Source organism: Hemicordylus capensis, chromosome 1, assembly GCF_027244095.1.
Source record: "Hemicordylus capensis ecotype Gifberg chromosome 1, rHemCap1.1.pri, whole genome shotgun sequence".
In the NCBI taxonomy this organism is placed as follows: domain Eukaryota; kingdom Metazoa; phylum Chordata; class Lepidosauria; order Squamata; family Cordylidae; genus Hemicordylus; species Hemicordylus capensis.
In genome coordinates this window covers 376,034,259-376,048,861 of record NC_069657.1, presented here as the reverse complement: position 1 = coordinate 376,048,861, position 14,603 = coordinate 376,034,259, and the positions used below count along the sequence as shown (strand labels likewise).

The 14,603-nt window shown below is 42.4% G+C and overlaps 1 protein-coding gene across 10 annotated transcripts in view; it reads left to right on the top strand.

Annotated features, from left to right (window-relative positions):
• Positions 1–14,603, top strand: part of WDR27 (WD repeat domain 27) — a 169,097-nt gene that overhangs the window by 113,203 nt on the left and 41,291 nt on the right. For 6 of the 10 annotated variants that reach the window (XM_053297383.1, XM_053297418.1, XM_053297375.1 and 3 more), the window contains exon 24: positions 1,630–1,728. The exons of 1 other annotated variant lie outside the window; for it this stretch is intronic. In XM_053297383.1, coding sequence (XP_053153358.1) covers positions 1,630–1,728 — 99 coding nt within the window. Of the gene's footprint in view, positions 1–580; positions 1,467–1,629; positions 1,729–14,603 lie in introns of those variants that run through there. 3 more of the 10 variants (XR_008316483.1, XM_053297462.1, XM_053297452.1) reach the window with 3 other exon arrangements.

The window sequence follows — 14,603 nt, the reverse complement described above, 5'->3', positions numbered from 1 at the left end:
TCAAAAATAGTAACTGGATTCATATTGAATATGTGGTACTATAAAGAGTTGTGTGGGGTTTTTTAATGCCTGAAAAAGACTTTCCTCTTGAGCCCGTCTGGACAATACTTTGCCCACCACACATAACATGCACACATGGTGAGTGCACACATCCTGTCTTCCTCCCAGTGCACAGGGGTTTATCTCCCTAATTGCTTGTGGGGGTGGCAGCTTGTCCAAACGGCTCCTTTACATGTGCTAGAAATACTAGTTTAAACTAATATTTCTAGGACATGTAGAGCAGAGGTTCAGACAACCGCCCCCCCCCCCCCAAAACACAACAACAACCCCATACACACACAATTAGGGAAAGGCACCCCTCCGTGCCGGGAGGGGGGATGTATGTGTGCATTCACCACATGTACACTTCCTTATGTGTAGTGGGCTGAGCAGACAAAGAATCATCCAAACTGGCGCCTTGTCACTTCTTTTTTTAGCCTATTTGCAACGCTAAAGACAACTCTATAAATATATTAGCAAATACTCTTTCAAACCTAAATGTTTTTGAAAATGTGCTGAAAGTAATACCTACATTTTCCAGGAAAAGGAAACAAAAGTAGGTGTGTGGTTATGAATCCAAGAAGGTCGTGTGTATGCCAATAGAACAGGTAAACCATTTTCTACTTTCAGCTGAACTGGAGACAAAGATGGAAAGGAAATATCAATCACTTCAGAATCAGTAATCTTTATTATTAGGAATAGGTTTGAATATGAAAAGAAGAATTTACTTTGGCTCTAGTGAGTCAGGCTTTTATGCACATGTGCCTTTTCACTATTTACCCATTTCCTTCATGGCGTCTTTCCCCGTTTTCTAACATTTAATTTGCAGGAAATGTGTAACTTCTACAGCTAAATTCACACAAGTGATCATTTTTCAGAGTAACTGTTATTCATTTAGGGTTTTTCTGGGGGGGGAAGGCACTTGAAAGTTGCTTATTAGTAAGTAATAATTATGGAACATTATAAAGTAGCTTGAATGGAACAGAAACCTAATAAAAATAGAACAGTTAAGACTAGCTGGCGGCCAGTGAGATAGGCTGGAAAGTAGTAAATGCCTTCTGCCACTGAGAAGCAACCAAGGCGGGGAGCCCTGGATCCTACCTTCGTTGAAAGCAGCTGAGATGGGCTGGCTTGTACAACACTGTGCAGGTGTGCTGTTGGCGAATGGCAGCAGCCGCCAGTGGGGGTGTGCTCTGTCCACTGGGTCTCGCAAAATGTTTGCAAAGGCTTCTTAGCATAGGTACAAGTTGATGATAAGCAGCCCTGTGGATCCTGATGGATGGAATGGTGGTGTAATAAGTAGTTTAAATTTCTGAATATTTTAAATAATTCTTCTCCTTATGCAGGTGACATCATTAACAAGCAATGCCTTCCACCAGTTACAAGTAGTGAGAAGCCTGTAATCTGTTCTCAGTGGGTGAAAACATGTCTGTACATACTTTTTCATCCTGACTTAAATGTGTATAAACTTTTTAGACATACTGTATAGCTTTTTAGCTAAAATATCTTGACAGCTAGATACTTCGGGGGGAAGGGTTATTTCATCATGTGCTGTTGACATCTTTAACATGAATGTCTGTTGTCTCTCAGGCTTACATATATGAGAACCATTCAAGCACCTATTCTCATAAGCTGACAGGACACACAGAATCTGTAATCAATGTGGCTTTTAGTCCTTCATCGCCCCAGGTATTTTTTCTCTTCATTTTTCATGTATAATATCTGATTTCTAATTGCCTGTTCTGTATGCTAATCAGATACTACATTTTCCTCATTTTCTTTCTTAACTTCTGCACATTTTCTATTTAATATCATTCAGGATACAATTATATTTGCTAGGCAGTGTGATCGATGGAAGTTAGTCCCACTGTGTTCAGTTGGGCTTACATCCTAGTAATTTCGTTTAGGATTGTAGCCTTAGTTATGTATGCTGATGTTCTTGAAGTGAATTCAAATTACTTTGGGCTGGTTTAGATTATACTTTGCTAGCCCCACCACACATGATCAGTATGTTTGATGGCACATATCCTTCTCCACACCTGAAGCACAAGGGCACCTTTCCTGAGTTGTTCGGGGGATGGCTCATCTGAACTGCTCCTCTGCAAGTGGCCCAGATGCTAGATTAATGTGGCCCATATACTAGATTAATGTGGTCCAGATACTAGAGATGTGTCATTCGATTCAGCAGCGAATCAATTCTATTCAAATCTGGCTGAATCACCCCAAGAAAGGGTGGTTAGATTTTGAGGTCAAATCAAAATCAGCCAGATTTGAGCAGAATCTAGCAGAATCGATTTGACCTTCAATTTAAGGGGGGAGGAGAGTTTCTGAATTACTTTAATTAAAAAAAAAACAGTGCCAGGGCACCCTGAAAGTAAATAATGAATTACCTTTGCAGAGCCTGCAGCAGTGACTTCCAACCGGCCACCACCATCTCCCTGCAGCTGCTAGCCACTCCTGTAAAGAGGCGCCTGCCCCCATACTTTAAAAAACCTATTCTATTTCTCTGGCGGGAGTGGAGACATAGGGCTGGCTGCTGGCAGTGGCATGGGGGTGGTGATTGGTGTTCTAGCGAAGAAACAATGGGAGATATTCCTGTTATTCAGCACAAAGGCACAGGTGTTCTAGTTAAAAGAACACTGGGCTACTCCATTAAATGGCCTCCCCGCACATCCACAAAGCCATTTGAAGGAGGCTAGCCCAGTCAGTATGAGAGCTAGTGCCAGTCAGGCTGGCCGTGGGGAGGGATAGCGGTCCAATCGCCGCCACCTGCTGCCAATTCTGCAGTGGTGGGAAGGGATGGCGGGTCCAGTCGCTGCCTCCCTGCCGCTACCAGCAGCCAGTCCTATGTCTTCACTCCCACCAGAGGAGTAGAGTGGGGTTTTAAAAGTATGGAGGCAGGTACCTCTTCACAGGAGTGGCTGGCGGCCGCAGGGGGATCGTGGCAGCCAGTCGGGGGTCACCGCTGCAGGCTCTGCAAAAGTAATTCAGAGGCTCTCCGCTCCCCACCCACCACAGCACAGGTTGAATTGATTCAGATTTGATTTTTAAAATCCAGGTCAAATCAAATTGACCTGGTTTCGAGATGGCCACATTTGTGGTTGATTTGACCACAGCTGGTTTTGATTTGACCATGAAATGAATCACAATTTGTGATTTGTGTAAATTTCTACCAAATACTAGTTTAAATTGTATTTAAATAGTAAATAGTATTTACTAGTATTTATTTAGTTAGTTTGTTAGTTAGTTATTACTTTTCTAGATCACTCCATCCAAAGGCCCTGGACAGTGCACACGTTTAAAAAACATAAAAACAAACACCATTTAAAACACACTGCTTAAAATAATATAAAAACAATTTTAAAGCCATTCAGAACCATTTAAAACCAATTGAAATACTTAAAAATAATTTAAAAACCTTGGAAGGCCAGGCCAAACAAGTATGTTTTTAGGGCTCTCTTAAAGGCCAGCAACAATCCTAAATTACAGATATCTGCTAGGAGTACATTCCATAGGCCAGGAACAGCTACAGAGAAGCCCCGGCGCCAAGTCACCACCAGACGTACTGGTGGCAACTGGAGATAGACCTCTCCAGATGATCTCAACATGTGATAGGGATAATACAGAAGAAGGCGCTCTCTAAGGTAGCCCGGACCCAAGCCGCTCAGGGCTTTAATGGTAATAACTAGCACTTTGTATTTCGCCTGAAAATATACCGGAATCCAGTGCAACTATTTTAAAACAGGCATAATATGGGCTCCCCAGGTTACCCCAGATACCAGTCCAGCTGCTGCATTTTGAACTAACTGAAATTTCCAACCTACAGTTTCTGAAGGCAGCTCTATGTAGAGCTCATTGCAGTAGTCAAGCCTGGAGACTACCAGCTGATGCACCACTGTTTTGAGATCGTTCTCTTCAAGGAGTGAACACAGCTGACAAATTAGCCAAAATTGATGGAAAGCACTGCTGGCCATAGTCTCCACCTGAGCACAGGAAGATCTAACTCATCCCTCAAATTCCAATCCCCCACAATGAGCATCTCCATCTTGCTTGGATTCAGCTTCAATTTGTTATCCCTCATCCAGCCCATTACTGCCCATAGGCAGGCATTTAGGGAATGAATGCCATTTCCTGATGATGATGATGACGATGACGACAACTGATAAGGAGAAATAGATTTGGGTGTCATCAGCATACTGATAACACCCTGCACCAAATTTCCTGAAGACCTCACCCAGCGGTTTCATGTAGATGTTAGAGCATTGGTGACAGAATGGGCCATGTAGAGGAACCGTTCAGATGAAACACCCACTACACATGTAATGGGCACTGATAGCAGGAAAAATTTTGTAATATGGTGGGCTAGTGGATGATGTTTTGACTAAACCAGCCCTTTTTCAGAGTTGAACAAGTTGAACTGCTAAAGGTTTTAATTATACTTTTAATTGTATATGAATTCTTCAGATAGAAAGGTAATAGCTGAGATTTCAGGGAGAGAAGTGCACCCTTCCTGTTTCAAAAAATTCAAAAGCTTTCACCTTCATGTTCAGTAGTATTGAAAATCCTGATACACATTTTGGTGAAAAGCCATTAAAAACATTTTCTCCAGCGGTGACAGCTACAGTGATGCTCACAGAAGGACTGACTTTGCCTAGCCAGAGATAGAAGGAGCACCAATGCGCCAGTCCCATCATTATCAGAGGAAAGGGCATTGGGGAAATAAAGTGGCTTTTTGCACATTACCCAGAAACCATTCCTTCTCCCATGCTATCTATCTATCTATCTAATTTTAATTTTACTTCTGTGATTGTCTCAGTAAATCAGGAAGTTACTTTCACATTTGGAATTTAATATTTCGACACTATTAATCTTGAACTCACAGAACAAATCTGGACAGAATGGAGATGCCTTGTACTTCCATTTGTGGTTATCTGACTAACATTTCATATATAAAATTCTATTCTGAATGTGATGCAAAAGCAAAGACAGGAAACACAAGGCACTTGTACTTTCCCCCCACTTCTGTATCTCCCTAATGTCTGAGGCTGCCCTTAGCATATTAATAAAACAATGACTGATGTTTTCCGTGATTTGTAACACTTTTGCAAAATGAAATTCAAGATTTAACATAACTGATATTCCAGAAGAAACATGGTTCTGTTTCAGATAATATTACCTTATCAAGGATTATATTGTGACAAATTAGAAAAAAACCAAGTATGTAGTATAATATTTGTCAAAAGGGAAAAAGCATTTTTTAAAAACTGTCAAATTATTGGTTTTCTTTGGCCACTGATTTTGAGAATCCCTTTTTCAATTCGAGATGCACGGCAGCCAGAAGATGTTTCATATTGAGTTTTGCTGACTTGCCTATATGGAGGAAACTGCCCACTGGCCAGTAGGGAAATTTACATTGAATTTCCCCAGATAGTAGGATTTTTAGCACTGAAATCATCACAATTTATCTAGAATTGGCTGTAAGTAGTTTTGGATGACTGAAAAATATGAGTTATTGATTTTCTGCTCCGCTACTAGGGAAAGACTGTGTTCCCTGGTGACAACATCTGGAGAACACAATTTAGAAGAAAGACTTGTATGAAAACACTGTTATTCTCTGATACTGGTTCACTGTTGCATGTTCAATTAATCTTCACTACTAGTAGCATATAATTTTCCACAAGTAAGCTGCACTTTGTATTGATAGGGGGAAATCCTTTTTGAAGGATGTACACATGTTGTGCATTTTTCATGTGAAAGAGTACAGCTTTCTTTATTAATAGAGAAGCATCCAAATTCTCAAAGCATTCTGTGAGTACAGTAATGTCTTAAGTGAACTTGAGAGCTAGAAAACCTTTGAGGACAGAGGCCAAATGTGGTCTCTAAATAGTAGACCTAAATTCTGTAGATTTTGGACAGAGAATCAGTAACGTTGAGGATTTATTTAGAGTAAACTGTTTTAAATAAAGAAGCCCAGCATAGATAGAAATAGAGGACTGGTACCCCACCGGTGTGTGTGTGTGTGTGTGTGTGTATATATATATATATATAGTGTGTGTGTGTGTGTGTGTGTATAACAACAAAAACAATTAAAAGCAATATATCAAAATAGGTTTCAGCTGCCAAAAACAAACCAATCAAATAAAGGTTAGGAGCCACATGGTAAAAGCCTGATGGATAGGTAGGTTTCTGATAGCAAAGGGGCCATGCTTACCTCACTCACCAGCATATCCTACATACTGCTAGTATGGGCAGATTGTGTGGGGGTGGGAATGAGCTTCAGGTGAGCTCTTCTCTCCCCATCCCAGATGCCTCATTCTTTCTCGGAACAACCCATTAACTCCTTGCTGTTGGGCTGGTTGTTTGCTGTGTTGGGAAGCTCATGTGCAAAGGGTTAATTCTGTGGCCAGGTGCAGCGAGGGAGAGTGAAGCAGCTGGGATGGGGTGAGAGAAGTGAGAATAAGCCTCACCTGAGGCTTGTTTTCTGCCCCCACAATCCACCCACACCAGCCACCACTGCATACTGCATGCCACTATAGATAAGGCCCTCTTACGTGTCACTGCCAAATGTACTATTGATGGTGGTGGAGCATGCCAGATGCCTCTCAAGCTGCTCTTAGTGGACAGAAAGTATTTATGACAGAAACAACTGGGGGAAAGGAAAGAAAAGCAAAATTCTTTAGAATATCTTTTTATAATAAGAGAAGTAACCCAACTATTTTTTTTGCCGGGGGGGGGGGCATTCACAGAAGATTAACCCTAGTTGTCGGATATGTCAAGATATTTCAGTTTTTAATGTTAAAATAACATGAGACATTTGGTTGCAGATGCCCATGAATGATGTCTTGTTTATCTTTCATATTGCTATTTAGGTTTCATATGCTTGGCATTTTGTCTCAGAGGTTTTCAACATGCCAAGAAGTAGGAAGCAATAACTGAAATATATTAAACATTTATATTTTGACTAGACAGCATCTGTCATGAAATAATTTAAATAATCATATTTATTAAAGGAAATATGATCCAGAGAGTAAATGATGTAGGAACTGAATACAGCTTCTTTAAAAATAACTGCTTACTAAGAATGATATTATGACTGTTGCCACGAAGTCTTTCCGCTTGACAATGTGATTGCAGCCTTTCTTGACCAGGCATATTTTAACAGACGCAAAACCAGTTTGAAGCCCTTCATCCATATTTGAACTGAGTAAATCTTGCTACATACCTGAATCTCTTACTTTCTGCAGCATTAACCATGGTAACACAGCCGATTTCATAGCAGAATTTGCTCCTTCTCACTCTTATTAGCAAACAGTTTTTGAATATAACATCTGAATTGAATCTGTGTGTGTGTGTGTGTGTGTGTGTGTGTGTGTGTGTGTGTAGCTGCAAACCAAGGCGTGTGCAGAGACTACATTCTTGTTCCTCATGCCTCAGTGCTATTTTCCCCATTTTAAAGATATTTGAATAGCATTGTGTTATCACCAGCACTGAAATCAATGAGATGTTAATATGGAATAATTGAATTAATGTCTGTTTTAGTTCTGGCTCACATTGACCTTTTCAGTTGTAGATTATAGGTAGGGCTGGTGGCGGGCTGGGCCGGCCACAAGGAGGAAGAGGAGGAGGAGGCAGCCGCTGCCTGGAGTGGGTGGGTGGGTGGGAGGAGGTGGGCTGGCCAGAGGCGCAGATGCTCTGCACCCAGCCCAGCAAATTTTTATTAAAAGCACACTGTCCACTATGAATGAATGGCTGTGTGGTGAGGGTTAGAGGAGACTGAATAAGTTCAAAGGAATATTTTTAAATGTGCATAAATCTAATTATTTTTTTACTACTACTACTACTACTACTACTACTACTACTACTTATATTCCACTCTTCAACCAACGTTCTTCTACTACCACAAATATTTATGTACCGCTCTTCAACTACTGTAAAGTTCTCAAAGCAGTTTACATACGGTTACAAAAGTGAACCTCTGCGCTTCAAAATTGTGTCCGAAAATGACATCAGAAGTCATTTCTGTCCACTCAGGAACTGCAGATAAGTGAAAATCACCTGCATTTCATGCCGTGGATAAAGAAACTGGGTCTCTGACCCATCTGCGGATCCATGAAATAATGATCCGTATAACCATGGATAACAAGGGTTTCCTGTATTTAGAAATAAAATGTTAGAATAGATGTAGTAGCAATAATATTTAATTCATATCAAACTTGTAAGCAAATTTCTCAGCACAATAGATTAAATAGATATATACACTTGTCTGTATTGGTTGTATAAGTCTGTTGTACATTTGATAGCAGTAACAGTAATTAGTAGCTGGCATGTAATAACAGCCAGAATTAGAGATGTGCAAAATGTTTTGGGTACAAAACGTTTTGTACTCGAAACAGGCCGTTTTGGGTGTTTTGTAGACAAAACAAAAAGCCCATTTTCCAAATCCAAAATTTTTGACACAAAACAAAACATCCCTGTTTTGGCTACAAAACGTTTTGTTGTTTCAGACTTCCATTTTGTGGCGATCTCTGAGTCAGTCTCCATTTTGTATTTGACATCTCTTTGAATTTCCCGCCCTTCCAGCCTTCTGATGAGTTCCCTCCTTGTTCCCCATTGGCTCTTTTGCCTCTTGCCACTCTTTACCGACCCCACATTGGCCAGGGGAAGGGTCGAAGAAGGAGCAAGGGTGGGTGGGAGTTCAAGGAGGGGTTTTCAATTCATTCAACAAGTTAGTTACTCATTCGTCATTCTGCCTTCTGCCTCATTGAAGAGAGAGAGAGAGGGATAGAGAGAACTAGTTTGCATTGCATGGCATGCCTCAATTTGCCATGATGATGCCATGCCATTGCCTATGCCTGCCTGCCTTGTTGCCAGCCTGAGCCCAGCCTGCTATGGCTACTGCATGCCAACCTGGGAATGGATTTATCTGCTGCATTGTTTTTTTGTTCCAGAAGAATTTCTTTTTCACCACCTTGAGAGATGCCATACCATTGCCTATGCCTGCCTTGTTGCCAGCCTGAGCCCAGCCTGTAAATTCTCTGGTAGCATATGAGATTTTCAACAACAAACCATTAATCCACTCCCATATGCTACCAGAGAATCTACACTCAAAACATCTCAGAAACAACAGAACCCAGTACCCCATGGGTTAGCAACTCATGTGGGTGGTTGGCACCCTATGTGCTCTACACCACCACTTGCTTTGGGCCACCCCGGTGCCACCCAAATGCAGTTATGGGGCTGCTGAAACCTCCATCATTCCCTATGGGGAAGAACCTTAGACGCGTAAACTCCATTAAATCTTTAAAAATCAGCCCTCTGCCCAATTCCTTAGAAATAATTCTGGCAGCTTCCTTGTCCCCATTGGGCACTACCACCCACCCTACTCTGCTCTGGGCCACCCCCTTCCCCCACGACATGAAGCTATACTTTTGCTGAAACCTCCATTATTCCCTATGAGAAAAATCTTAAACTTCAGACATTCACCAAAAATCAGCCCTTTTCCCAATTCCTCAGAAATTTTGGTGGTAGCTTCCACCCATTGGGAATTACCACCCTCACGCACTAGTTTTGCCCCAGAGCCATTTTTTAAAAATCCACAGTGTTTCGGATTTGGATCTTGCAATTTCGAACAAAGAACAAAATTGGGGTGTTTCAGATTGGCCGATTTCGCGCAAAGAACAAAATGGAGGTGTTTCGGATTCGGGCCAAAAACAAAACAGAAAAAAAAAACCAAAATGCACAACCCTATCCAGAATACTCTCTTACCTCTAGGGGAGGAGTTTTCAACCCTTTTGCAGCTACAAACTCCAACTCTATTTATAGCATGTATTTTCATAAGGCTCCAATAAAAATTAGAGAACAGCAGTGGCTCAGGATTGTTATTTTCAAAAACTTAATTTTGACTCACCAAAAAGCAAACAGAATTCAGTGTAGCAAAGATTTTCTATGGATCACTTTGACCTATCCTATGTACTCCAGTTAAGAAACCGTGCCCTTGGGTTTAAACAAAGAGGTTAAAATCAAATACATTTTAAGAGACTTCAAACCACATTGTTTCTATTACTGAGACAAATGGCAGAATACTTGTTGCAAAAGTGCCCCTCACTGACATGACAGCTGTGTGACTCCATGAAAGTTACCCCTCCCCCTTTTGGACTATTTTTGCTCTTTGAGCAAGAGCAAAAACAATCACCTGTCAGAATAACAGTGATGCTTCTTTCCCTTACTTTGAATTGGCTTCCTGACATTATCACATAAACAAATCTGACTGGCTGTGACAAAAACATTTTTCTACTTGAGATTCATAAAGTTTGAATTATTTCTTAAATTTAAGGAATTCTTTTAGCCTTCTAGATGTTTAAGCTAAAATTAATGTGCAGCAGCCAATGGGTGCAACACAAATGATGAACAAGAGTCAATATGCACATAACTTAAAATTTTCTTTTGTTTTCTTTAGTTTTTATAAAATATACTGACTGAGAGCCTGGCTAACAAAGTGAGGATGTAAGTGATGTTGTATCCTCACAGCCGGACGCTGCTCTCAGTGCAGCTAGAGGCTTCTCCACTAATGGAGAACATATGTGTAGTATTATTTTTATTATTATTTAAAATATTTATATCCCACTCCGCCAGTGCACTGCTACTCGGGGCGGCTCACAACAATAAAATAGATACCGTGTAAAATAAAACTAATAAAATTTACCAAATTAAGTAAACATGTTAAAAGTCCAGGCTAAAACCACAATCAGAATTAAGTTTCAAATTAAAAATTATTTTAAAAGCGAAAAATTGAGAATTATAAAAACTCACAAACCTACCATATATAACCAAAGGTGGAGCATTAAAAAGCCTCTTTACAAGGATGTGTTTTTAGTTGTTATTTTAAAAACACTGAGGGGGGGGCATGGCGAAGCTATTCAGGAAGGGCATTCCAAAGCTGAGGGGTCACAACCGAAAAGACCCTGTTTCTAGTCCCTGCCAACTGGATCTCTGTTAGTGACGAGGCCACCAGCAAGGCCTGAGAAGATGAGTGGAAGACCCAGGCAGGTTCGAATGGGCGAATGCGATCTGACAGGTACCCCGGCCCCAAGCCATGTAGAGCTTTAAAGCTAGGTGGCCAGATTTGGCTTTTTAAAAGCCAAATTCTGGCTTATGGCCCATTTGACCCACAAGTATACCCCTTAGGTTCTGGCAACCCTGCTTTAAAGGTCAAGACCAGCACCTTGAATCTAGCCTGGAAGCGGACCAGTAACTAATGAAGCTGTTGCAGGATGGGTGTGACACTCATGAAGCAACTTGCACCTATGGGCATCCTTGCAGAAGCATTCTGGACCAGCTGAAGCTTCTAACCCATCTTCAAGGGCAGCCCCACATAGAGTACATTTCAGTAGTCCAATCTGAATGTTAACATAGGAAGCTGCCATATACTGAGTCAGACCATAGGGTCTATCTAGCTCAGATTGGCAGTGGCTTCTCCAAGGTTGCAGACGGGAATCTCTTTCAGCCCTATCTTGGAGAAGCCAGGGAGGGAAGTTGAAACCTTCTGCTGTTCCCAGAGTGGCTCCTTCCCCTGAGGGCAATATCTTACAGTGCTCACACCTCTAGTCTCCCATTCATATGCAACCAGGGTGGACCCTGCTTAGCTATGGGGACAAGTCATGCTTGCTACCACAAGACCAGCTCTCCTCTACCAAAGCATGAGTGACTGAAGTCAGGTCCGACTTTTCCAAGTAGGGTCTCAGCTAGCATACCAGCCCTAGCTGGTAAAAGGCACTTCCGCACACTGCCGCCACCTGAACCTCCAAGGACAGCGTTGGGTCTAGAAGCATCCCCATCCCAACTGCGGTCTTTGTCTTTCAGAGGGAATGTGACCCCATCCAAGACCAAATTTACCTCATTACTTGGATAATCAGTTCTACCAGTCCAAAACAACTTCCATGCCCTGGTTCATAGCATCCACTGCATCCCTGATGTCTGCTGACTTAAAAGATAGGTATAGCTGGGTGTCAGCAACATACTGATGATACTGCAGCCCACACCCATGAATGACCTCTCCCAGAGTTTTCATGTATATGTTAAAAAGCATGAGATACAGAACAGATCCCTGTGGTACCCCATAGGCCAAAGGGCAAGGGGTGGAGCAGGCGTCCCCCAGCACCAACTTCTGAGTAAAACCCTCCCAGTTGAAGCGGAGCCACCATATAACCATATCCCCAAGTCCCAACCCAGAGAGATGTCCCAGAAGGATACCATGGTTGATGGTATCGAAAGCCACTGAGAGGTCCAGGAGGATCAACAGAGTCACACTCCCTCTGTCATCCACCAGGCTGACCAAGGCAGTTTCCATCCCATATCCAGGTTGGAAGCCAGACTGGAAAGGATCTAAGTAATCAATTTCAGCCAGGACTGCCTGGAACTGAGATACCACAATGCTCTCCAACACCTTGCCCAAGAAGGAGAGGTTTGAAACTGGTCAAAAGTTAGTCATCTGGGTCCAATAAGGGCTTTTTTTTTTTTAGGAGGGGCCTAATGACTGCCTTCTACAGGTGAGGGGGCGTTACCCCTTGCTTTAGAGAGGCATTCACCACCCCTGCCACCCATGGACCCAGTCCCTCCCTAGAAGGCTTCACCAACCATGAAGGGCAGGGGTCGAGGATGCATGTGGTAGGCCTCAGCCTTCCAAGCAACCTGTCCACCTCCTCAGACACCACAGTCTGAAAACTGTCCAATATAACAAGACCAGATGGTGCATTGGCAACATCCAGTTCCAGTGCTGCAAAAATTTTAGCAAAGAAGTCAGAATAGATGAGTTATTTTATCCACAAAATGTAACACAAATTGGTCACAGCAGGCTATCAAGGGTTCCTTTTGGTCTTTGGGGTCCTCACTTAGGAGGCCCTGAACCACTTGAAAAATCTCCACCGGACGACATTGGGCAGATGCAATGGTAGTGGAAAAGTAGGATTTTTTCGCCACCATCATCACTATAGAGTAGACCCTAATATGGGCTCTAGCCTGTGTTCAGTCACATTCATCCTGAGTTTTCCACCAATGACGCTCAATCCATCTTCCAACCTGCTTCATTGTCTGCAACTCACCTGTATACCAGGGAGTTGCTTGGACTTGGCAGGTTGGGAGAGGACGCCTAGGTGCAACTGTGTCAATCGCCTGACCTATTTACTCATACCAGAGGGAGACCAGGGCATCAACAGGATCATCCACTCTCTCAGCAGGAAACTTCCCCAGAGTCATTGGGAATCCATTAGGACCCATAAGCCTCCAAGGGCAAATAATTTGAATGGGTCCCCCACCCCTGCAGAGGTGTATTGGGCCCATTCTCAGTCCAATCTTCACTAGATATTGACCCATCCATGATAAGAGTATTGAGGCCTCCTGGACTATCCACGGAGCACCACTGTCCACCATTGACCCAAAGACCAAGTCAAGTGGATGGCTTGCCACATGTGTTGGGACCAGAAATCAATTAAGACAAACCCATGGTCATCTTGGAGGACATGAAGTGCCAAGCTCCACCAGACAAAGCTGCCTCAGCATGGACATTAAACTCCCCCAAGACTAACAGCCGTGGTGTTCTCAACACCACATCTGCGACCACCTCAAGCACCTCAGGCAGAGAGACTGTTAGACAGTGGGGTGAACAGTATACCAATAGAATCCAAACTTTGAATCACAGACCCTGACCCTATCCACCCCTATCCAGCACAGTACCTCCAGTGACTGTTGCTGGTGTCTGTCTTATGTTTCTTTTTAGATTATGAGCCCTTGGGGGACAGGGATCCATCTTCTTTATTTATTTGTTATTTCTCTATGTAAACCACTTTGGAAAGTTTTGTTGAAAAGCGGTATATAAATTTTGTTTGTCTTGTGATCCTATCACTACATGCAGACACTCAAACTGGTCAGTGCATCTGGTAAGGAAGATGGTTTCCCAATGAACCAGGGCAACCCCATCCCACCCCCACTTTGGCTGATGCTGCACCCCAGAAACCTGGTGGGCACAATTGGGAGAGATTTAGATCTCCTCCCTCATCCAACCAAGTCTCCGTAATGCGTGCCAGGTCCATGTGCTCATCCAGGATAACCTCCTGGATGGCTGTATTCTTTACTTTTATGGACCTATTATTTAATAGCAAGGGAGGCTTCTGGGAGAGTTACTAGAGTCTTTTTTGATGGTATAAAGGCCAGAGTGTGTAGTGTGGGAAGTAATTTTCACTAGTTTTCCTTGCATCTGTAAGTGCTCTGTGCCTTCCAAAAATATGTCCCTGAGGGCTGCACAACTCTCAGGGACATATTTTTGGAAGCCACAGCACATTTACGGAAGAAGGAAAGATAAATGGAAATTGTGTTCCCCTTCTCCATACATATGTGTTCTTTTAGTGGAGAAGCCTCCAGTTGCGAGGACACAGCCTCTGCTATGTTTGCACTTTGTTAATCAGGATCTCAGCCACTGTTTATGCACTTGAATGTTTAGTCAGTATGTACAGAATAACAATGAAGCTGTTGTTAAAAACCCATTATTGACTTTAGTATTAAATTTCTAATAG